The following is a 25,433-nucleotide window of genomic DNA, read 5'->3' as shown; positions in this document are numbered from 1 at the left end:
TTTTTACCGCTCTCTTTTTACTCTAACTCTCTCATGCTCGCTCTTTCTTTTACCCGCTCCCTTTTTTTTTTCCTGCTTTTTTAAACTGTGGGCATTTTGTTTCCCCTGTAACGGAGTTGCCATGCGACACGGGTAACTTTTTTTTTTTTTTTTTGCCGCCATGGGAATGATGCTCTGCTCTCCATTTCTCTCCCTCTCTCTCTCTCTCTCTCTCCCTCTGTTTCTCTTTCTCTCTCTATTTTTTGCCATGGGGGTCTGTGAAGTGGTACGGGACGTTTGTGCGCGGCACCAGCGGGGCGGGTGCGCTGTGGACTTTTGTCTGTGGTTCTGTCGCTAGCGAAGGGGGGGTGGGGTGGGGTGGGTTGACCAGAGAGGGGCCGAGCGGCTGCAAATGCGTGGCACACTTTTCCTAAATTCATCTGGCGCGCGTCTGATCTCCAGAAAAGGCCGCGGCGGCTTTATCTCCACGTCTCCTTGATTAGGGCGGCCGTGTGCCTTTCCTAAAGATTTAGAGACGGCGTGTCCTGGTGGGGCCGGGATGAGCGGTGGTGGCGGAGGGGTGGTTGGGGGCGGGGGGGGGGGTTTGGAGGGGGGTGGGGGAGGTGGGTCTGAAGGAACTTGCTCCCGGCTTGCTTTCTTTCTCTGCGAGTGTCCCACCTGCTCAATGGGACTGGGAATAAATTCAGGGAGATTAGGCAAAGTGAATGCCGGGGACAGGGAGGGGAGAGTTACACATTGCGATATTTGCGCTTGGGGAACCCGGGATAAAGCCACCGCTAGACGCTGGTGGCCGTGGGGTACGTTGGCCTGATTTAGGGGACTGGTCGATGGCACGCGCTCCGTGCACTCAGTCTGGGCTGTGGGGGGGAGACCAGGTGATCACTGGCCGCGGGCCGGACAGCAAGCGTTTATATTTACTGTTTATGTTTTGGGAATTGAAGTGGATCTGCACAATGTCTCGCTGAGGAAGAGGCTTGCCTGCTTTCCAGAATATAGGATTTAAATTCTAGAAATGTAGAAAAGGAAAGGGAATTTCTATTGGCATATGCATAACATGTTTTCACTTTTTTTTGACATTTGCTTTTAATACATTGTGGAAGTGTAGTCTTTACTTGGTCTATGTGAGTTACGAGTTGAAATATTCTGATAATAAATTATGATCATTTTCACTAAATTAAACTGTTGGTGGGGAAAAAAATTTGTTCCAGTTTTTAAATATATTTTTATTTATATTACATTTAAAGCAGTATTTTAAGTTTGAGCAAGTTCTTTGGTGTTTTGATTTTCCTTTTTATTTTACAATGATAATATTACATTTAAATTTCAAACTGTTTTTATATTAATGTATTTAAATTAATATTAAATTTTCATATTAATGTATTATGTATTTGCAGCACGTGCATGTTGTGTTTACATGCATGTTTTTCATTATTTGAATTGAATTAGGTAAATGCATTTTTCATTGCTTTGGACACTGGTGAAAAGATGCTTCAGCAACTTATATGCTTGGAAGATAAACGGTTGCACTGTACACCAGATAAGATTATTCTTTGGAGCGAATCATAATTCTGTAAACTATTTAAAATTTGTGGCACCTCAAACAGATGTTAAAAAATTACAGAAAAGAGAACTCATTCAGTGACAATAAAAAAAACCAAAAACAAAAAAAAAATAAACCAAACCACCAGTATGCTGATGTTAACCCTTGCTTGGCCAGAGGGAACCAATTCCATTTAACTCATTAACTCTTCAGATGAGCGTATTGTAATCTTCTTTGTGTTTAACACTGATCTGGATTACAGAGCTTCTGCACTGCTTCGCACTCTTCAGCAACACTGCTGTCCAAATGCTCGTCCTCATACGTCTCAGTCTCGCTCTTGCGAGCTCGTTGGCTACAAATAGATATAAAATACGCAATTTAACCCGTCGAGTGTGTTGCATTTTTTCTTAAATGGCTGTGTGTTCATACAACTGCATTTGCGAGTTTGATCAATATTGTCTTTAAAAAAAAAGAAAAAACCTCTTTTGCTTTTTCTTTTTTATAAAAGTAGGCATTGAATTATTATTTTTTTGTGTTAATCTATCGCTGCATTTGCCTACTTTCCAATTTAATTTGCATTTCAAATTTTATTGAATGCCTTTTACACATTGTATTCCTAAAAACCCACTGGACAGTGGCTGTTTGCCATTTTACGACTCAAGTTCCTTTTGCAGGCATAATGTATATGAACAACAATGCAATAATGCTCTTTACAAATAAGAAAAAAAATATTTAAAATTTGTAGTAGTAATAATTTGAACCCATAACACATTTATATTATTATTTAATTGCAGTACCTTCTCAAATGAGTTATATCAGCGACATATGTGTATTTACAGAAGTGAACAGCTAAGATGATCTAAAATGCTATTATTTTTCCTGTTATTTGCTGATGGATGATGGTACGCTACCATTTTGGAACTCGGGCGCCTTCTCATTAAATTAATCATTCAGTTAATTACTGGGGTTTAATTAGCTAACCCAAAAGTCTGCCAGCATTTTTTTCTTCAATCAGAAACTCAGTTTAACACAGAAGATTAAATCTGAAAACCAATGATAATGTATAAATTGTACAGATAATGACAGAAAAGGAATTCCTTTATATACACCAGTTATTTTAATGATCAGCTTGCTAGTCATTTAAATATGAAATCATCTTGAATTTAAGTATTAGGATGTTGTGATTTCAGTGTTTGATTTCAAATTTTAGGCAAAATTACAGTATTGTGTGTATGGTTCAAAAATATGTTCAAAAACCAGTGTTGTTATTTTGATACCAAATATAAATTATATATTGTAGAAAGAAATGTACACATCACGTATCAGTGGATCTAGGACAACTAGTGTACATTCACACATTTTACAGAAAGAAATGGAAAGGAACAAATGGGTAGAGAGAATGAAATGAATTGTAAATGTTGGGGGAAATATATGAAGAGAATGTGTAAATGTGTACGTGTGTAGACTTGTATGCACAGCATGGTCGCTTACCCTACAACCAGTGCAATTTGATTCACATGTTAAAAATGTACATTTTTCAAATAATTTGTATCAGCATTCATTACATTTCAAATGGATTAATTAAATGCATGAAATGTATATTTTTAAGTATTTAGCATGCTGAATTTGGGGAATGGCATACCGTAAGAGTGCATTCTGTACAAATTATTATTTTGCTTTGCTTTAGCAATGTCATTTTGGAAATGTGCGAGTATATTTTCAAATGATGTACATTAATTGTTTAATACTGGTGGTTTGTAAACAGGCTATTTCATTCACCATTTTGTGAAAATAGATATGATCCATTGAAAGTATGGAACCAGAAGTAGATACTAATGCCATATTTGCTGTCTCGTTTAAAGCCAGTTGAAGTGTTTTTCCAGGCACTTGCACGAAAAGAATAAATCACACTAGATTTGAGCTGTAATGGTTCATTTTCAAGGCTTTTAATCAATGGATGTGCAAGAAAGATTAAATTACGCATTTTATTTGATTATCAAAGAGTGTAGGGAACATTGATTATCAATAAATAAATCTGCCAAGAGACAGTATCTGTCTTTTGTTGTCTAGCTGTGTTTACTTTAAAATCTCAAATAAATATTGTTTAATTACAAAGGGCAGCATTCTGTTCAAATTATTATTTTTTATGCAGGTGAATATCTTGGTTTTTAAATGAAACCTGTCTAAACTCTAAAGCCTACTATTTGCCTTTAAATTAATTGAATTATTTCATTTGATCTTTTTGTTAAAGGCATTTTGAAAGTGAATTATGGAAATGTGTGATAAGTGAGTGTAAAAATACTGATTTAAAATGTACTATAAAAGTATGGAATATATCAGTTGTGTTTTTAATGTTGGTGAGACCAGCAGTGGGTTTTTCCTGGCTAATGTGAGGTAATGCAGTGTTGTGATTGATGGGCAGCTCAATGTGTCGAGTTTGTCTCTTTTGCTGTGGAATACTAGTGTTTAGGCAGCATTTTCAGTTCTCTTGCCTGCAATGGAAAATGCTCTGTTGCTTGCCGTGATCCGAACAGGGGGTTAGCGGAAGCTGTGTTCTTTATTTAATTAACACGGCATTGGCGTGAATTCAGCACACTGCGTATAGATTGACCTGCGGGTTCACGACCCCCTAAACCTCGAATTAGAATGAAACACCGAGTGCATTTATTATAGAAAATTTCATTTTTTGGTTTACTAAATAGAATTAAATTAACTTCTTTTTAAAAATGCGGTGCAAGAGCGAATATGGTGAAGCATGCGATGTCATTGTAAAGCTATATGCTGTGTTTCTTTATACAAATTAATTTATAGAAATTGTGAATTTTTGTACCAATGATAGAAAGCTTCTCTCAATGCCACTTTTTATCTAACCTTTTCCACTGCTTTGTTTTTTATGTCGTGTCTTTTGGTGGAGTCTGTAACAAACCTGTCCAAATATTGGGACTTCATTCTGCCGGGTGATTATTTTGTATACTCCTGGGCTGCAGTGCTGTGGCTTCACTCTGAAATAAGTCACTGCTGAAGATTGTCAGTTTAAATGAATCTGTGCTGGCTGGCGTATTTGCCCTGCGCGGGAGTGAATTGAGTTGTGGCTGCTCTCTGTTTCAAACGTCCCTCCGTCTCCACTTCAGGTGCTTTTATTGCCACAGGACACTTAGGGTCTTTATCTGTGCTCCTATCATATGCTCCTTTCCCCTTTCAATAATTAGAATGCGTTCATTTAGGACCGCACCTTTTAAACCTTTAGCTAATGTGGACTGGCAAAAACTCCACCGGAATTGTTCGATTACAGAGCAGGATTACAGTGAATTCCTCGCGTTTCGCTGATATCCCAGGACAAAATGCACATTTTGAACACTTTTCTTTTTCTCTTTTTTCCTTTTTTCTTTTCTTCGTCCATTGCTCTTATAATAAGGTTGTCGAAAACCAGGGCCAGACAATTTCATTAGTGCATCTTAAGTTAAAAGCTCTTTGCTCTTTTGACCAAGTGTTTCTGTGTTATTGGGGTAATCAGATTTTTGCCGTCCCGCTGGAGATGGTATCGTGGGTGGAAGTAGTAACGAGTAACCAGCACGGCCTCGCACAGACACTATCCAGATGGGATCAGCTGATGGTAATTTGGTTTCGGAATACATTAGCGAAAGAGGCTATTGGACACGATCGGCACTCTCTCCCCCCTGTGAGCCCAGGACTCCCCTGCCCTGTGGTGTCCACTTCAGATGGCCCCGCTGACCATCGCTGTTTGACCAGTCCGGGCAAACAGACCGGGGCGGATCTGCCCATCTCCAGAATTTTAAGTGGTGGCACCGGGAAGCGGGGGCCCCTTAACAAAACCTAATGTTTAAAATTCAATTTGTCACCCCGATCTAAATGCATCTCCTTGTCCCAACAGGGGCTTGTTGTCCGATTCATTAGAGCGATTACGCAGTCCGCTGGCCACACTGGACTCCTCTCATTTCTGGTAAGCCCTACATATACGTATAATTTCTTTAACTGTAAAAAAAAAACCAAAAAAAAAAAAAAAAGACGCACTGACGCTCTGGACCACCGGGAGGTTGAGACCGGTGCTATTTGGGAAGCTAATTGTACCCCTCCTCCCCCCACCCCTGTGGCTGTTCCCCCCACCCCCTCCATTTTTTTTCCTGTGCATTTTTAATCCCTGGCTGGCCAGCACCTGCTATTTGGGAGCTGCACCCCCTACCCACACGGCTCCTCCTGGCCCTCCCCAGACTGGGACAGGGGCATAGAGAGGCCCATCTCAATGTCTTTCCACACAACTGTAAAATGTACATATCCTCTTCCTCCTTTCGTTCCAATTTAACTCACCCATTAAATGTCCTTTTCCATTCCTTTTTGTGATATAGCACATATGCGTCTTTTGTTTGAGGTTGCTGTTCTGCTCTGTGTTTGATTTTCAATCTACATGTGTTAATGACACTATGAGATATACTGTCTATAATATGGTGCTGTGTGCTCACATACAGGTTTTCACTAATGACATCAGTTATAAAACTATGAGATCCATGAAGAGGGATTTTAAATGGGTGGTTTTGTATGAAATTCACTTAAATTTGTTCCAGAATGCACTGCGCAAAGTGCAGTAGCATTTTACATTGGGATTTGACTGAAGAGAATAATTGTTCTCTGATTCAAGGATGCCATGTTTGCTGAAAGACTTCTACTCTCATATCAACATACGAAATTGATGTTCACAACAGAGGTATTGTCGCCAAAAGTTTTTAGTTTTAGGACAAATTATGGAAACAAAGATGATATAAATGCAAAAGGACAACGTCATAATCAATAAAGGCTGGAATGAAATGTATCCATTACAAGTTACCTGAGATCTTAATTGAGTGGTCCTGGTGTAATACACAATGTATAGAGTAATGTCTCCGATAATGGGTTTTACATATAGCATTTAATTGTGTATATTTGATGTAGCAAGCAGTTGATATGTTAGTAAATGAAATAGCTGTATATACAAATATACATTTTATGATGCTGTGAGAATTATTTTAAATAGTGTATATGGTTTATGAATTTATTTATTGAGAAAGAGTAAAATAGTCCTTAGTTTATTTTTACTTATATTTATGAATAGAACCAGGGATTGTTTCTGAAACGTTCAATATTTGTCCATACTATTCTCCTTCAACACACAGTCAATTTGAGTGAGAAGTCAATTGTAAAGTTGTAGGTTATACTGGAACTAGGAACCAATATCAATTTTCTTTTGAGATCCAGGATAAACGTTTCGCATTTGCAAAAAACGTTTAGCAAATATTCGTTTCCAGTCATCCAAACCCTTTTCCTGGCCTGCCTTCTTTTTGAAGTTGCAGAACATATATTTAATTGAGAGTTATTCATGTAAATGTAAGTTGGTGTATAATCATCACACTGAGTAATTGGCATCAGTGTGCAACAGGGAATACTGAAATTGGCAATTATGATAGTAATACATTTAATTCCATTTTAAAAGAGATTTATTCATTTGTTTTGTTCAGATATTTTCCCTTTTGCCTTCTGCTAAAAGGTGTATTATTTCACAAATTTGGTTTGTAACCACAGATGTTACTCGGTAATCACATAAATAAGCATCTATGGGTAAATACAGTTCTCCTTAGTTTTGTAATTCAGTGCTGTTCTGTGCTGGGATTTGACTCAAAGTCATAAGTTGGTCTAGACTGTATGTAACAGTCCAGATCTGTCTGTGAATTCTGAGAGAGGTGAATTGGCAGTTATTCAGTATCCAGATTAGCTGGGCATGTTGCTTGTGAACACAGAGCTTCAGGCCTACGCTGGCCAGCCCGGGCAGTACTGTGGGGCTGCAGTGCCGCTTAATATGAGTGCCGTTGGCGTGCCCAAGTCACAGTGCCCACCTTGCCCGAGACCGCCGTAGCCCTTCTACCTTCCTCCAAACTTTGCCACGGTAACCTTGCCAACCCCTCCCTACGTAACAATGGGTTTAAAAATAGCCGGGTCCATTAGTCTTGGAGGATAGTGCTGCCCTATGTGATGTTTGCGCCCTTGCGACGGTGCAGCGGTATCACTGACACCGCACGTCAGCACTTCTCCCCGCTGCCCCAATGCAGAAAGCCCTTCTTGATTTACACACGCAGTCACACTTTCGCCATTTTCGCCCAGGCTGGGCGGAGCCTTGGGGACGCTGCCAAATCAAAACTCAAGATGGCCCCGTAAATTGAGGGTGTGGAAGGACGAAATGTTGCTTCCTTTGTGATTTCGCCTTTAAATTGGCGATTCATATTTGCGATTCTCGGTTAAAATAATTGTGTCCGTAACGATCTTCTTAAATATAAACTCTTATAGGAATGGCTGGATTTTTGTGGGTATTCCAGAAATGATATTTTGTAGTGAGTGATTAAAAATTTTTTGCACTAAGGATATATCTTTAGTAGAACCAGTATGGTGTGAAATTACTCTTATTGAAACTGAGGAGGGAAATGGTTTTGTAGTCTTTCGCATTTGTGAATCAGCAAATGCAGAGTACAGGCAAAATAACCCAGAGGCGTTGGTCCTCTCCTTCATCACACCCATTTATTTAAACAAAAATTCTGGGGGAAACCTGTTTTTGTTTTCAAAATATGCCGAGGAAATGGTTTACGCGGGGAATTTTAGATTTCACTGATGGATGTCGGAAACAGGTGGTGCCCCACGCTAGGAAAAAAAGACGCTTTTTAGCCCCTCGGTGCAGCGATGTAATCTGATGTTTATTAATGATGGCTGCTGCGCTGTGACAGCCACTCCAGGGGAGTATTTTGTGACAGTAATAGATTAGTTATAACTGAATCATAATCCATTTATGGCAACTCCCCTCCTACTCTTCAGATAAGGATTATTTGGAATCAGTGACACCCGGATATAAAGAATGTGTTTTTGTCCACTCAAGAGCCCCTGCTGTAATAGAACCATATAATGTTAGTGTAATTTTATTTTTTTCTTTCGGTTCGGTGTTGATATCAGATGCTTTGAGCGTTGCCGTTATTTATTACGCCGTAGCTATTATTTCAGGGCTTTTAAAATCGTTCTTCGGCGCTGTCTGCGTTTCCCCGCATCACTCTCGGTCCGTGTTTGCATCCACCTTGTGGTCACTCCCTCCAACACAATGGCAAATATTCGAGCCGCCTTTTTTTTTTTATTCTTCCGTGTACCCCGCAATTAAACGTAATAGAGAGAGGGAAAATGCAAAGTCTGCTAATTTGCACGTTCAAAAAACAGGTGACGTGTGCTGGGCGGGCACGCAGGCGTTTATCAGTGAATGTTATTGGTATTGAGCGCCCAGTCGTTTGAAGGTTATGTTTCTGAGCAGTAATTGAAATGCAAAATAACATTAGGATCGATGGTTAGCTCTGTTTATTTATGAAATCAATATCGAAACTGTCCGTCACAATAGTAGCCCTGATTCCTACTGACAGCTTAACCAAGTACGCCGTGTGTTCGAGTCAACCAGCTGACCCTCAGAAGCCATCCTCCGCTTCTAAATTAAAAATTGTTTGTTTGTAACCACCCCCCTAACCATCCCACCCATCCCCCCCACCCCCCCTTCCCACTCCCCCAAATCTTTTTTTCATGCTGGATGATGGCGTGGCTGACATTGTTGGCGGTTTGATTATGAAGGAGGATACTGGAGGGGGGGAAGGGGGTGGGGGCACGGGTGTAGAAGTCGGTTAAGTGTGCGAGGGTGACATTGGGTTGGCGCACGCCGGATGGCGCGTGGGCGACGCCGGTGGAAACCCTGGGAGCGTGTTAGGACCCGAAAGTGCTTCGGTTGCAGGAATAAAGCAATACAAATGTATTCAACCTGTAGTAAAAGGTATTTAGTGATTTACTGACCCATGCCAGACCCCTAACTGTTGTGCGTGGGAGTCTGCTGACTGCAGGGTTTTTTTTATTTTTTTAAAAACTTTATTAATACTCTCCTTGGGAAAGTATGGCACAAACACTCACTCCCTGTCTGTGGCATGGGACTAGTTCTGACTGATTGCTCTGCCTCTCCCTCTCATGCGCACAAGTTACTTTTATGGGCCCAGAGTGATCATAACGCTGGAGTACATTTATGTATTCATTTATTTGTTTCCTTAATCTTTCCCCCAGGTTCTGTAAACAAGTAAACTTGTTGACGTCTTTTGATTTGTCAATCGAAACCACTTTCCTGCCTGACGCTGTCAGTGAAAAGTTTCAAACTTGTCCCTAGAAATTTGAGCATTTTAACTTAGAAATCTTTCTTCTTTTGTTTGTACGTAAGTCTTCATTTTACCTCAGTAGTTTTTTGTTGTGATGCACTGTAGCCATGATTTCAGCTGTCCCTCTTCCTCTGCCCAGGCTGTCCATTGTTTTGTTGTTTTTTTTCCCCCTTTTGTCTTTTGAGAAGGTTATCATGTCCATTAAAGTTCTGGTGTATTAATTCGGTGTCAGGGTGCTATCTTTAACACGTAAATCAAAGGCCATTGCACTCGCCATTTTTACTTTCTCTCTCCCTCTCTCTCTTTCTGCAACTGACCTCTGAATGGCAAGTGGCTTGTTCTCAGTAAACCGAATTGAATTCTAATGAAAATATTTATTCATTGCTCTGTAGGAAAAAAAAAAAGGAGGTTTTTGCCTGCATATCAGGAACGTCATGTCAGGAACACGGAAAATCAGGCAGATGTACGGGCGAGCGTTTCAACCAGGAGAGCATTTCACCAGAACTCCTGCAAACGTCCGCTGGGGAGAATCAGTGTTGCGTAGAGCATGTGGTAAAATGTCATGTTTTGACTCCCCAGGTGTACATTCTCTGACTAAAATCTGCATTTTAGAGGAGAAATGTCAATGTTCGAGGAAAAAAGAAAAGAAAAAGAATTTAAGCAAGAGAAGCAAAAGCGGCTGCTAAAATATGCCGCGGTTCGAAGCGCGGCCACGCGTGCGCTTGTAAGCTCGGGCGTCTTTGTTGGTTCGTCCGCGCGTTTGCGCGCGTCGCGATGTGTGTTTGTATTTATGCGCGGAGAACGCGCGGGGTTGACTGTGGGATTTTTAATCCCAGAGGGTGCTGAGCTTCAGCACTGGGGTTTTTGGTAATTAAGTAAATTGCGTGGAGTTTTTCCTCCGAAATGACATCAGTGAGGTGGAGCTGTGTCCCCGTGTCTGAGGCAGTGGGTGGCGAGATGTATGTGAGGATTGCCCCCCTGAAGGAGAGCATTAATTCAGACAATTTCCCCGCAGTTTAATTATTCCTGAATAGCGTGGTGCTGGGCCACCATATAAATCACTCTGGCCCACCAGAGTTTTTATTACAGCACTATTTATGGGGAAGAAAAGGAGGGAGAGGGAGGGGACAGGGGGGTCCAGGCGGGAGGGCTAAGCAGTGGGACCGTTTTGGAGCAGGCGAGAGGGGGGGACCAGGTACCTTCCGGTCAGCGTCAATTACTCAGGACCCTATACACCAATTAAAGTGCAGGTTCCCACCGGGGTCCTTACTTAAAGCAGGCCGAGCCCCCCATTCCATTAAGAGCGGGACAAATAAAGAAATTCTTAATTCTTATTTCTTTTGCTGTGGAAAAACACCGCCTCTTACCTTAATGCCTTTTTGACACGTTCTCAGCATTGAAAATTACAGGTAAGTGTCAATTTGCTGTCATAGCTTTTGTGTTGACTTTTTATTTGCTCGAATGTTATCATGGAGGCATTGGAGGATGATATGTAGTGTGTAATGCCCCTTAAAAGCGGCAGTGTAATGGGTCCGAGGGCCAGATGTATTGGAGATGGGGTCTGATGTTTCCGGTAGAGCAGGCATAGTTGTGTGCATGAGGCAATCAGCGCCTGTCGACAGCGGTGATGTGTCAGGCTTACCGGGAAATGGATGCCCACTTCCAAACAGATTGTAACTCAAAAGAGATATAACTGAACCGTCCCAGATATGGCAACATTAAAAAATGAGCCTTATCTGAAAATGCTTTTTTTTGTCAATTACAATAATAATAATTTTTCTTCTTGTATTTATTGATATATTACATTTGTAAACAATTCGAATAATTGATTTTTTTTGACAAATCCTTCGACCGTAGTATTTACGTACAGGCATTGATATTTCTTTTCAATGAAAAAATGCTGTTTTTCACTTGTGAATTATTTATTCACAATTTACACATGGGCAATTTTACCGTGAAGCCCTGAGATTCAGAAAACATTTCTTCCATAATTTTTATTTTACCTTCAACTATTTTTCTCTTCGTAATGTATATATATATATATATATATATCATAGGACCAGTTGTATCTTGAAAGATGGATCAATACAGATTCATTTAAATTTGAAATGCTGTGCTGCGTGCAGGAGCAAGCGTGCATTCATTCATTTGATTGCAGTTTAATTGTTTCGGACACCTGATATACTTTTTCATTTTTGCCGCTAATTTTGCCTCCTGTAAGTTTTTTTGTGCGCGGCGGCCCCCTCGGCCGGGCTTTTCCGCTGATGAAGAGTATAATTTATGAGTCGGCCGGGATGGGCTCTCTTTGTTTAAAGCAGGTAGAGTTTCCCCTAAACAAGGACAGCCTATCAGAGGAAGATTAATGAACTAATTTCATGCATGGCTCCTTGCCTCTGTCCCCCTCTTCTCTCAGTCAGAGTGTGTCTAAACCTGTGATTTACACTGCGCTTCATACAATGGGCTTAACCCTTTACAATAACATTTCTCCCCGCGGATAAATACAATGCCGAGCGCGCGCCCGGTGCCTTTAACCCTTCACGCGCGCCTCTCTCCCGACCGCTCTCTTCCCAGCAACCTTTGCTTCGCGGCCGTTCCACGCACAGCGCCAGCGCAGCGCCTGTGTGCCTGTTTCTCCAGCGTACGCCGGTGCGTTCCTGCTCCTGGCCGCAGATTAATGTTTCACAGTATTGAAAGGCCTCCGTGCCCTCTGGAGCTATGCGGAATGCCAGAAAGAGCAGGGAGGGAGGCGGAGGTTTAAACCGAGGTGGGGGGCGGGGGGGGAACGTGTGTCGCAACAACGCCGCGTTCTCGGAAAAGGCGCCTCTTTCCGAGTTTCCGCACGTGACGTTCCAACATATTTTCCGTCAGGCGCCTAGGCAAGACGGCAGCGGGAACGCGAGGACCCGAGCTCCTGGGTGGCACGGTGTCAGTGCCCGCGCCTGTCACGGGATCGGGCAGACTCTCCGGCTGCAAAGCCAGGTCTCCGTGGTGGAAAAGCTTGATGACCTTCACGTCTGCCGGAGGCGTTCATCGGCTCAATTTGTATCATTTTCTGCATGGGAGAACAATCACTCCGCAAAGCGTGAGGTCTGAGGCCGCACGGTCTTCCGAGGAGTCCCGTGTTTAGACGGAGGGGAGACGCCGCCGTTCCTAAAAACACACAGCGGTCGCGGTCGCGGTCCTGGTTTCGGGCGATGTCTGAATTTAAGAATATATGCCTGGCAGATCGCGGAAGTCGTATGCTTCCCAAAATAGACACGCCATCGGAAATTGTTTCCATTAAATGTAACACAAGGAAACCTCCCATGTGTTACCGCACGCTGAGCGAGGAATGAACTACTTTTTGCATATGATGTGCCGCACAATTCAAGTGGGAGTGCTACTCCGGCTTGGCAGACTGACGTGTTAACTGTTTCACTGCTGGAGCGCTCTGTCGTTTAGGAAGCAAAAAAAAAAACAAAAAACGTATCAGCACACCAATCTGAGCGTTTTCTTTAATAGTGTTATATGGACCCAACCCAAACTAATGTAAGCTTTTTAGGGGGTCTCTGCAACACAGTGGCTGCAGGATGCCTAGACCGTGAGAGGCCAGTTTTTTTCTCTACTTTAAACAGGAAGGAAAGAGGCGATCGATAGATGCGATCTGCGTCTCGGGCAGCACTATCTCACCGGCTGTTGGAACGCGAGGCTCATGTTGTAGCAGTGAATGATCTCATGGCTTTATAAAGACGCGCAGTGACGTCGCTGGAGAGCAGCTAAATTTAATCCTTTGCTGGAGACTGAAGAACTTAATTGCCCAGGCCCGGTGCAGCCAGGTCCCCCCTGTGGTAACCCTGCACCATCTCCAGGCGAACCGGCATATTGATCCGGGGCCAAGCTCTCCCCATGAGCTTGCATAAACAGTGCACTCTTTCTCTCTCTTTCTCTCTCTCTCTCCCCTCTCCCCCTCTCTCTCTCTACTGCTCTGTCTCCTGCTCTCTGTCTCCCAGACTCTCTCTCTCCCTCCCCCTCTCTTTCCGTGTATCCATCTCTCTTTTACCTCTCTTTTGTTTGCTGCTGTAAATCTTTTCATCATAAATCCTTGTCAGCTCCACATGAATGGAGTGCTCTGTGACAGAGAGGTTTGCACTGTCCCCCTTGCTTCTCTGTATTTAGTGGCGTACTAACAAATGGGGGAGAGCAGAATTAGGGGCGTCCTCCCGGCGCAAGATTAAAAGGGGTCCTGATGGAGTGCAGGGAGGGGAGTTAGGGTGGGGTAGGGGTGCAGGGAGCCTCTTCTCTCTGTAGTGTTCCCCTCCCTTACATCATTAAACTGGGACACTCTCCCCTCTGCCCTTATCCCCACTCTCTCTCTCTCTCTCTCTCTCACACACACACACACACACACACACACACGCACACACACACACACACACATGCACTTCACCGCTGCCAAAGGGCCGGGGGCTAGGAAATTCCCCAGGTGGTTATTAACCCAGAGCAGTAAAGGAGGGGTGGAGGCATCCCCCACATTTTCACTTGCCCTGTGGCGTCCCGGCCGGGAGGCAGCTCCCCTTTCCCCAGAGTGCCGGCTCTGTTTGAGCGGCCCTCCAGACGCGCGCGCGGCTCGGCACGTAGCCGGACGCCCTGCGCCTGGGCCAGAACCCGTACCGGGGGACACTGCGCTCACTCAGCCTGCGCTCAGCCTGCGCTCGCCTGTGTGTTAATTTTTGGGGATGAGGCGTAGTTCCAAATGAGGCACCTTCCGTCTCCCTCAATTAGCCCCGGTTGACACGGTTGGAGGAGGTGGGGCCCGGCCGGTTCCAGTGGCCGGCGTTCGGGCCGCCCCAGAGAGAGCCCGCGCTCGGGGGCACATGGGCCGCGGTGGCTGAAGGGAAGAGGAAGCCTGTCACCAGTTAATTGAGTTCCTCGTCTGCTGACTCCGAGGCCAGTGGCTTATCAGAGACATCGCCTGGGGAGCCCAGACCAGTCCCCCCCCCCGTCCCCCACCCCCCCGCCACAGGATCTGATAGCGGCCCCTGCCTGTGGACATCCACCGCAGAGAGTCCACTCGGTACCAGCCGCCACCGTCGCTGCTCAGTTTTCCCGGATGCGTCCAGCAGCCGCGGAGCTGGAGATCCCACAGTCTGGGCTTATTGTGGGACCCCTTTCCTAATGTGCGGAAGGGGCCAGCGCTGTCCAAACGCGCTGTTCGCCCATTTGTTAAATCTTTTTTATTTTTTATTTTTTTAAACGTGAAGTAAAGCCACCAAGGTAGACGGAGCGGTCCCTGCGGACGCTGCTATTTTGAGAAGCGCAGCCCGCCGATGGCGGATTGGCCGGGCTCATTGAGGAAACTGCCTATTATCGCCCACCAATGGGGTGGGAGAGTCTGAAGAAAAGTTACAAATTGGACCAATTAGGCTCCCCGGCTTCTTCCTCCCCCTGCTAGTGTCAGCCTGTGTTCGGAGCGATGTTGCTGGGCGAGGGGAAGCGCTCAGACACAGAATCACACGGTACCCAATCCCCTCTCTGAGGAAGCGGGGGAGCGGGGGCTAGGAGATCATTAGGGCAGCTAATCTCGGTCACAGCAGCAGGAGCGGAATAATATTAGAGAGGAAGATGTGGTTTGGAGGGCCAGGTAGAATCAGATTAAAACTAAACTGTGCATTATGCTTTGTGGGCACATAACCCACCACTCAGCATGAATCTTGATCGGTACTGAGGGAACAAAAGGAAGGAGGGGGAAAAAAAGAGAGAGATATGTCTTTGGCGCGTGGTCTGAGGCAGCCAAGCAGCAGAATCTAAAGGACACTTACCAGGGAGGAAAGGCAGCACTGTGGATCTTATGGGGTTTCTTTTTTTTTTTGGTTCAGCAAACAAAGTTTTTGCAGCGTCCTAGAAGAATACACACAGGTGTCTGCACACAAATAGCAAGAAAGAACTCCCAGTCTTGTTTTTTTAAATAAGTGTTACTTTATTATGCTATACGTTACAGGTAGAGTATGCGGTTCTGTGTAACTGTCTTAAAATAAAATATACATTGGAAGCAGTAGCATAGTAGACATAACCTGGAATTACATCAATGTATACTATAAAGCTGAATTGTTCATTGAACAAAACTGTTTATAATAAAACATGAAAAGGGTTCTGCTGTGAAAATGTGTAGTCGCGCAAGAACTCAGGAAGCTGGAAGGGAAATGGTTAAGACACTAAGAGAGAGGCTTATTCCTGGCTTTGGGGTACAATTATGCTAAGTGTCACACTGGCTGTGACCTTTGGGCTGAGGTTAAGCTTCCTGTGAATTTGTGAAATAAAAAATAAATGGGGCCACCCTCTAATGTGCTGCCGTTTCCCAAATAGCATTTAATAAACCAAGTGCACATACTCCCTCACTTTCACAGCAGGGAATCATTAGCATTAGATAGAACAGTTTAATATTTTCAGGTTTATTTCTTTGATTTTGCACAGTGCCTATTTGTAGCTCATGCATTGTGTGAAATCGCCCAAGGTGTGCTAAATAAGGAAATAGTCATTTCAATTCTCAAGACAAATTATAAATGTCATGTTACTTTTTCCTTTTGCTATTTAGATTTTTGCATCATTTATTTATTTAACTTTCACAATAGGTATTTTTTTAGTATATTTGGAGATACAACAGAAAAAAATGTAAGTGGCAGGTCATTTTCAGATCAAATTTTAGTATTAGTTTTTTGTATGTTTTTTTTTGTGTTTGTGTTTAAGCTGACGGGTTTTATGTTAGCGAAAGTTATTAGGCGCTGAATTTAACAGTCCCCGGGCTGAAAGTGCACCTCCTTTTAAAGGCCTGAATATAACACCGGCTATGTGTTTGAGTATGCGCTCCACCGGCAAAATAAAAATAAAGAAAAAATATGGAGTATTCAGCCATACGGCTTATTCCACAAGGTCAGCGGTTTTAACAGGGGGCATTTTTTTATTATTTATTTTAGCAGTTAACCTTTTTGCGGATTTCCAGAGGTGGTGGGCACTCGGAGCGCCTATGAATATACATGACGGGCGAGAGGGGGACCCGGGAATGAGATTTAATGTGACACGGTGACCCCGGCACCGATGCTAAAGGAAGCAGGGGTGAGAAAATAAGGTTGGCCCGGTGACCTGCCGGCCTGAACCCTGCCGTCACCCACACTCACAATTAAATCAGAGCCAGAGCGGCAAGCCGGCGGGCCGGCGGGGAATAGGACGGAGACCCCTCTTCCTGCCGCGGCGGTCCCGAGCCGGAGACAGACCCGCGCGGCGAGGTTCGGGAGAACGAGGGGGGGGAAGCGGTCTCGCTCGCCCTTCTGCCAGGGGTCCGGAGGAAAGCTGACGCACGGCGAGCACTTTTTTAACGTCGCGGTTTGCTGATGGATGCAAACCAGGAAGAACACAGTGCCTGCGCTGTCTATCTGTCACTCACCGCACCCCTAGTTTCCGAATTTGCATAAAGCGGGAGAGGCTCAATTTCATTAATGTGGGCAAACACCTCCCGACCTCTCACCCTGTGTCAGTGACTCCCCGTGCTGAGGTGTTCTGACCTTGACTCCACCCCCGCGGGTCACCCTGTAAATGTGACATTAGGAATACAAACGTGTTATCCATCACCCGAGTGTCCTGTGTTTACCAACCAAAAAATAAGCGCGTAGTGAGATATAGAATTTTAAATTCTTGTTCTCGCCCCTTGTTATGCAGCGAAGAGAAGCAGTCAGAAAAACATGAATGAAGATAAAGGGGAGGACCTTGAAAAAAGCTGCTCTTCAGTGACACAAGTGAGGGGGAAAATTCCCCTGGCCGAAAGTTACTTAGAAGAACATGGCAGTCACTCAATACCATGACCAGAAGCTGCACTTTATTTCACTCTCAGCGTAGCATTAGGACAGATGCACTCCACACACTGTTATTAACCAGGCGGCAAAAAGTCAATATTCTTCCATCACGTCCCCCCGGCCCCCCCCCCCTCGCGGCGGCGGCGGCGGCGGTCGGAGAGGCCGCGCCGAATGCATATTCCGTTTTCTGAAGCGCGGACGTGGGCCGCGGGAGCCTCTCTCTGGCGCGCGCCGCGGCCGCCCCAAAGTGTTATTAACGAGAGGAACGGGCGCCGTGTTTGCCGCCCCGCCGTCCCCCCCGCAGCCGGTGAAGGGCCTCGCTAATGAGGCGCTCTCAGCCACGCCGGGCGCCAGTCACGGGGGCGAAGAGAGAGATAGAGAGAGAGCGAGGCGGCGTTTCGGCGAACGCGTCGCCGGGAAAACCTGTGTCACACGCACCTGAAGCGAGTTCACAGTCAGAGAGTCTGCGGCATTAGCGGCGCGTAGCCGTTTGGCTACTTGACATGAAGGATGTTGAATAAAATGCTTTAACGAATTCAAACAATAGCAGAGAAATTTCAAGGCCCTTCTTGACCAATTGCCTTACCGTAGTTTAAGTAATGAGGCAAATTTCCAACACATTAATTCCAAGAACTGGGTATGGTTTAATAAATTGGGCTACATAATTTAATTCTGAAATATAAAACATATGTAAAATATGTAAAATACATGTAACATATGTAAAATTGAAAGGTGGTGAAATTGAAAGCTGTTGAAATTATCAGAAGGATGAGCACTCCTGTGTTTCTCTGGCTTCAGAATGTTTCAGAGTGCTACAAAATTACAGACCGTTCAACGGAAGCAGGTCAGTGGTAGTCACGACCAGACCTCAGGATGACTCATGGGTATAGTCAACCCCAGGTGATGCAGGTTATTATGCTTCGGCTGGCCGCCTGAGTGTATTCCGTGATTGGCAGGCGGGTCACGGCTAGGCAGTGGATCCATCCAACGGTTGCCAATTGGTGATTGGCAGTTGAGCGAATGCTTTAACTCAGTGTCCAGTTTCACAGTGCGTAGTGTCACTGGCTTCTCTTTGACGCTTGTCCCACCCTCTCCTCTCCCCTCCCCCCCTCTGTCCTCCTCCTCTCCCTGCCCAGGCTGCTGAATAGAATGGCCGCTGATGACCGGCACCTGCCCTCCAGCTGCGGGAGCTACATCAAGACGGAGCCGTCCAGCCCTTCCTCGGTCATCGACACGGTCAGCCACCACAGCCCCAGCGGCAACTCGGACGCCAGCGGCGGCTATGTCAGCACCATGAACAGCCACTCCAACGGCCTGGACTCGCCGCCCATGTTCACGCCGGGCGGGATGGGGGGCGGGGCCTGTCGCAAGCGCTACGACGACTGCTCCAGCACCATCATGGAGGACTCTCCCATTAAGTGCGAATACATGTTGAACTCCATCCCCAAGAGGCTGTGTCTGGTCTGTGGAGATATTGCGTCGGGGTATCACTATGGCGTTGCCTCCTGCGAGGCGTGCAAAGCCTTTTTTAAAAGGACGATACAAGGTACTTCCCTCCCTCCCCCCGCATAAGCACATCCCCTCCCCCCATCTGTCAAAGGAAACTTTACTCTCTAGTGGTTTTTTCTTTAATAGTAGTTTTTTTTACATTTTCTTTTTAAGCTACAGGCATAGATTAGTTTTAAAAGCAATAGAACCAATAGGATCGACTATTACTGTACCTCATAATCACATTTGGGCAATTACGTATGGGCAAAATAAAGCACCACATATAATATCTTCCTGGGTGCATGCTGAGAGTGGAAAGTGGGAGCAGCCCTCAAACGTGCTTACCGCTGACCCTTCAGCTTTCCAGGAAAGCAGCTCATTGGCACTCCTTCTGCTGGTGATGACATCATCAACTGGCCCCTGTGCAGATTGAGGTTGAAATAGTTTATCCTGGTGTTGTGGGAATTGAACGTGTGTAGTGGGTTGTGTGTTTTGCGATTTTTGTTGCAGGGTTGCATGTAGTGGCATGTTTATGTCCCTGATTAATCTAAAGAGAAATATTGTTGCGCAGGGACGATCACCGCAAGTCAGATACATTTCTGTTTGCAAGACTTGACTACTTTGACAAGCTAAAACCAAAAATCAACCAAAAAATCAGCGATCAACTCAATCGTCAGATGTACATTTCAGAGTATGTCTTCAATTGTCCCATTAGAGAATGAAAAACAAAAGAAAAAAATATATAGTTTTTAAGCAAATTATTTTCAGCAATACATTTCATACACTAATGCTGTTCAAAATTTTTCCGAAGATTAAATTGAGATTTTTATGGTTTTCCAGGAAAAAGGCCTTACTTTAAATATATCTACACACAGTAAAGTGCTCCTAAACACACTGCCTAGCGCTGATGTTTCATATTTGAAACAGTTAAAAAGCATACAAAATGTGATTTAACCCTGTCGTGCAGCGCTTTGGGGCAGAGCCCGAGCTGCAGGTGTTGATTTTGGACCCCCCCCCACCCCCCCAGCCTCACCAGCTTTAAACAGGCTGTGTACCATTCGCAGGCAAACAAAGGCATTAGCCCAAATCCCGCTGTTTACCCTCGGCGCCTACTGCCACCAACAACCCTACGTATTGACAAAAGATGAACACTTTCCCTCAAGTCATATATTTATGGCGAGGCTTTTGTTCCCCGTGCTGCGGCGTGGGGGGGGTGGGGGGGGGGGGAGGGCGCAGGGTATCACAGCAAAATAATGGGGGGAACCGAAAAGAAAGAGATGTCTTAAGTGGAGCGAGCGGCCGAACAATTAAGAGAGGGAGGCATATGAAAGGAAAATTGAAGGAGTTCTCTTTTTTTCCTCACTTTGCATTGTCAATTTCCAATCCCTCTCTTTTTTCCTTCTTGGAGGGCTGCCTGTAATGGAGCTAATCTAGCGTCGTTTGTCCGAGCCACAGGAGTTTTGTCAATAACAATCAGCGTTTGGAAAGTGTAATTAAGGCCGAGGCTTTTCATTAGAAAGAAGGGAGGGGGCCGTCTCCAGGGAGAGGGATGCCAATTAGAAACTCAGGCACGCGTCGCCGGGTAATTTCAGGGAAGGGAGGAAAAAAAACCAGAGGACTTCTTTAGATTGGAGAGGGACCCGGCTGGTCTTTCAAAGGAGAACACTTAATGGAATAATAATCAGAACTGGGTCCCAGCCGGAAGAGGGAGGAGAACGCAGAGAGTTTTTTGGGATGTGAGCGCCAGTGTAAAGGGGTGGGGGGGGAGTGGGGGGGGAGAGAGAGATGGAAGCCATGAGTAAATAGCCAGGAAAACAGCCCTTGAAGAAGAGGGAAGACAAGACCTGATTAATAAAGTAAATAATGAGACTGACAAGGGTTGTAAATGCAAGATGGCGTCCTTAATGAGAGCAAAGCAAAAAAAGGTTGCTTTTAATTTGCCACTTAATTAGAATCAGTTAGTTGGGATGAACCTCTTGTGTGAAAAGGGCTTTTTTACCATCAGATGCTTCCTGGTAATCCTGCCCCTGTCACTGCAGTTTTCTCCACAGGAATTGTTAGGGATTTATTCAACCGCTTTGCGCATAATTTTACCCTGTGGTGGATTGCTATAGTCAGTTACATGCTATAGAAACACAGCTGAGCTGATGGCCTTCTTAAAAATGAAATGAATCTGAACAAATATAGTTAGAGCACTACTAATAAACATTTTATCAGAGTATACCGAAAACAAGCTCATGACCATCTTTCTTCACCTTTATCTGCAGCATTAGATAATGTTTCAAGTCGAACGTAAATGTTATATTAATGTCTTATAGGCACAATGTAGATAAAATGGGAATGGGATGTTTGTAGTAAGTTTATGCTCCTTATTAAAGTCTAAGCTCCAGACTTACTAGAACACATACAAACACTTGCACATCTGAACTGTTTATTAATCAAAAACATGCGGTAGAAGAAGACATGATTGAATTTAAGTTTTACACCACTGGGTTAGCAAATTTATAAGGCTATATAATATATGACCACTAGATGTAGAAATACTTTCTACGTCAGAGAGGATAAAATGTAGCAGTGAAAGCAACACCTCCGTTAAAATGGATGAATGAATGAAAGACAGAATCAATACCAGGCATATTTTCAAGATTTCAATTTACTCCTATTGCCAAAGTATATACTCTCACTCAGGCTGCTCTCAATCTCTCTCTCCCTTTTTTTTTTCTCTCTTTAGCCACCTAATGCTGGGTGGATAAAAAAGAGCCAATGTCACTTTTCAACAAAGGAAACGATAGATCCATCTTCTGTCACCTATTCATCCAACCAAAAGCCCCTTGGCCTGAACTTACACATAGAGATAGTTACATTAGTCAAGCCGAGGCCCAAATTAACGTCATCCTGGATCACCATCCATCGTAGAAACACCCCTGCTCTCATTTCTCCCCAATCACGCACCCATCCGGCAACCTCTTCTGCCCCGCCAATCACAAACATAAATCTCTTATTGAGTTCTATTGTACCCCCATTTTGAACCCAGGTGCAAAATTGCCTGAAAACCAACCAAACCCCCCACCAGTCTTTTTTTCATCTGAAGTAATAGAGCCTGACAGTAAGCCTGTAAAAGTCAGTTTAGATTTTGATGAGGAATACCTGTCGTTTTGCTGTAATTTACTTACAAGTACAGACTCCCTCACTTCCCTGGCATGGGTCCTGAAAAGCCATAAAATAAATTGAGACAGATAAATAAATATCAAGAAGAAAACCTTTTTTTCCCTTCGTCCTCCCCTCCTTAATTCTCGTATTGCCGTAATAAAATAGCCATCGGGTAAACCTGGTATTGTGTTTTTGGACACGACGCATTAGCCCTCCCTTTAATGGAAGGGACAGATAAGTGGGCGCGTGTGGTCCTCACATGCGACCGGATTTCGAAACGTGTCAACATCATGACACGATGCTTTTAGGACCCGCTTTCAACTGCGCGGCGCGGAACGCGTCCCAGCGAAGCGGTAATGTATGCCGCGCGCTGCGAATATTTAAAATTAAGTTACAGCGTATAAAGCCAGGCAAATACGACATCGCCTTTTAAGCAAGAAATCAGAAAAAGAGCTCGGAACCAAATTCATCCGGTCGTGCGTCAGCGTTATTACTGTAATCTTTAGTGAAATCATGGCTGCGGTTCTCTGAAAGGTGAGGCGGAGAGTTGGTCTTTTGATTGGCGGCAGAGATAAGTGGCACTCGCGGCCGCGGCGTCCGCGTTATGGAGGACCTCTCCGGCTCGTCATCAGACCGGCGGCCGCTTCAGAGTCCCACCCGAAATAGAGCGGCACTGATGCCAGGTCGACCTGCTCCTGGGTGCTGTGTCTGTGTGTGTGTGTGTGTGTGTGTGTGTGTGTGTGTGAGTGTGTGTGTGTGTGTGTGTATATGTGAGTGTGTGTGAGAGAGAGAGAGTCAGAGAGAGAGACAGACAGAAAGACAGAGAGACAAAGAGACAGAGACAGACAGAGAGAGACAGAGAAAGAGAGAGGGAGAGAGGGAGACAGAGATAGAGACAGAGAAAGAGAGAGGGAGAGAGGGAGACAGAGATAGAGACAGAGAAAGAGAGAGGGAGAGAGGGGGACAGAGATAGAGACAGAGAGCTGTCTGCAGGTTTGCAGGTGTACCTCCATGCACGTGTTCTGCCCAGCAGGACGCCGGGGGGAAGTGAAAAAACCTCCTGTAACCCAAAGCGGCAGGGAGAACATCCAGGGTCAGCTGCAGTACTGTGTTTGTCTCGCAGACAGTTAGAATGTCATACACATTTACCTACACTGCAATTTCATTTGATTTTGTGTCACCCCGAAGATCAGGTTGAATATTATCATGTCCTGTGAACTAAACCACAATTTTCCCACATTCTACACAGTAAGAAAAAATGTGCAAAAATTGGACCTTTAAAGTTACAATGGCTTGTCACTGGGGCAGTACCCTCAAAGGTATGCCCATTGTAACCTTTACTTTTTCAGATTAGTATTTGATTTTACCCAGTAAGAGAACATTAACTGGAATTGTACCTTAGAGAACAAAAACGGAGCCTTACTGTACCACTTTTTCTGACAGTGTGGAACGGTGGGAGGTGGGCTCCCTTCTCTGTATATTATCTGCCTGCAACGTTGGGACAAAGTTTTGAAAACGCGGTAACAACAGTTATTTGAAAAGCATCGCCGCAACTGATGGGCTTTGCAGAGAAGTGTTCTGACTGGAAGAGAACGGAAAGGAAACAGGGCTAATTACAGTCATCTGCTGCTGCAATAACAAAGTGGGGAAACAGGAAGGAGGCAATCGGGGTTCATCATTGCTTTTTTCACACCTTTATTTACTCCTATTCCAAAGAGGACTGTGGAAATTAGCATAATGATTTATCGCCCCGATATAGGAGGAATTTCTAATTATTTAATATATCTGGGGACCCTCCACTTGATCTGTGCAATAATGTTAACATAATTGCAGCAGTCGGTAATGAGCAGAGAAGGGTTGGAGGGAAGCATTTTATTGTGCCTTCTTTTCTCAAAACACCGAACAGGCCATGTTTGAGTGGAATGCCAGCCCGGTACTGGTTGGAATCAATCCCGATGTTCTCGAATTTGACTGTTCTGCCGTGCCCAGATGAGATTTCCTGTTTGAATGGCTGTACAGTAAAGGAGAAGAGGATTGTGATTGATTTAATAGTACATCTAAATTGAAGTGTTCTGTCTTCCCAGCAAGAGTTTTAATTTCATTCTCTCAAGCTCCTGTTCATTATTTTTGTCTTTACCGTGGCAGTTTCTGGACACCAGCCCAGTGACATCAGACTCAAATAAAAACAGGGATATTTATTATAACGGAAGTACACATTTACAGGTCATCTTGATAATGAAAAAAAGAGCTAAAACGGTAGCACATAATTCATCAAGCTCACTGCATGTGCCAGTCCTGCAGAGAAGAGCGTGTGTCCTGGGTGTCAAGGAACTGAGGGGTGGATCTCAGAGAACTTGTTGTTCTCTGTCCATCGGGGAAGAAAGCCCACCTGGGCAAGCGGAGCAGAGAGACTCGGTCCTGCTACAGTGTGGGGCGATTTACATGCGCGGCGCTGGATGTATGTAGGGCAGCGCGTGGACGTTAATAGGCATAGTCTAGTGCGTATGTAAATGAATTCAGGCCGCTTTCTATTGCACTTCAACAGAAACATAAACAGTGGTGAGGAGGACCACACACGTAACAGTTTGAGCACTTGGGAGCCAGGGGGCCTTCCGTTCTTAGCCTGTAAACATGGCAGATCACACGGGACTCTTTCAGGATTCAGAATGCTAGCCTGTCCTGGAGCTGTCATTATTCCTAAGTGCTCCTAATTGAAATGCTTGAATACAGTAAAAAGTACACACGGGCAGGAGGAGAGAGCACTCCAATATAAAGCCTCCTCTCTATTGTTGCTCACGCAGACAGTGGAAAAGGGGGCTCTTTTTTTCCTTTTTAAAGTCAGATTGCGTGGCGGAGGAATTCTATCCCATTGTGCTGTCCTGGAATCGGGAGTTTGAAATGGACCTGAATAATGCATCAGGCCCCGCCGCACAGTATGTAAATAGTCAACAGCGGCGGCGGCGGTAACACCAGGTTTGGGTCCGGTGGAACATTATGTAAAGCGGCCGGGCCATCGCGCCGACTCCCTGCCCTGCTATCGAACAAGCGAGGGGGGGGGGGGGGGGGGGGGGCACGGGGAACCTCTGATCGCAGGGAACGGGGGGCTGGGTCGGTGGGTGGGGGACGCCGGACGCATTAATGAGGCCAGTTTGCCGGAGAGCCCGGGTGGCATCTGCATGGAGGTCCTGCAGCAGGAGGGCCTCCTCTCCTCCTCCCCTCCTCTCCTGC

The 25,433-nt window shown here is 44.9% G+C and overlaps 1 protein-coding gene across 4 annotated transcripts in view; it reads left to right on the top strand.

Annotated features, from left to right (window-relative positions):
* Nucleotides 1-25,433, top strand: part of esrrb (estrogen-related receptor beta) — a 71,786-nt gene that overhangs the window by 6,135 nt on the left and 40,218 nt on the right. For 2 of the 4 annotated variants that reach the window (XM_064327950.1, XM_064327934.1), the window contains exons 2-3: nt 5,433-5,501; nt 18,704-19,113. In XM_064327950.1, coding sequence (XP_064184020.1) covers nt 18,717-19,113 — 397 coding nt within the window. In that variant the 5' untranslated portion in view covers nt 5,433-5,501; nt 18,704-18,716. The remainder of the gene's footprint in view (nt 1-5,432; nt 5,502-18,703; nt 19,114-25,433) is intronic. The other 2 variants (XM_064327962.1, XM_064327941.1) reach the window with 1 other exon arrangement.

This window comes from Anguilla rostrata, chromosome 1, assembly GCF_018555375.3.
Source record: "Anguilla rostrata isolate EN2019 chromosome 1, ASM1855537v3, whole genome shotgun sequence".
Classification (NCBI taxonomy): Eukaryota; Metazoa; Chordata; class Actinopteri; order Anguilliformes; family Anguillidae; genus Anguilla; species Anguilla rostrata.
The sequence above is the reverse complement of the archived record's forward strand: the minus strand, read 5'-3'. Positions and strand labels throughout refer to the sequence as shown.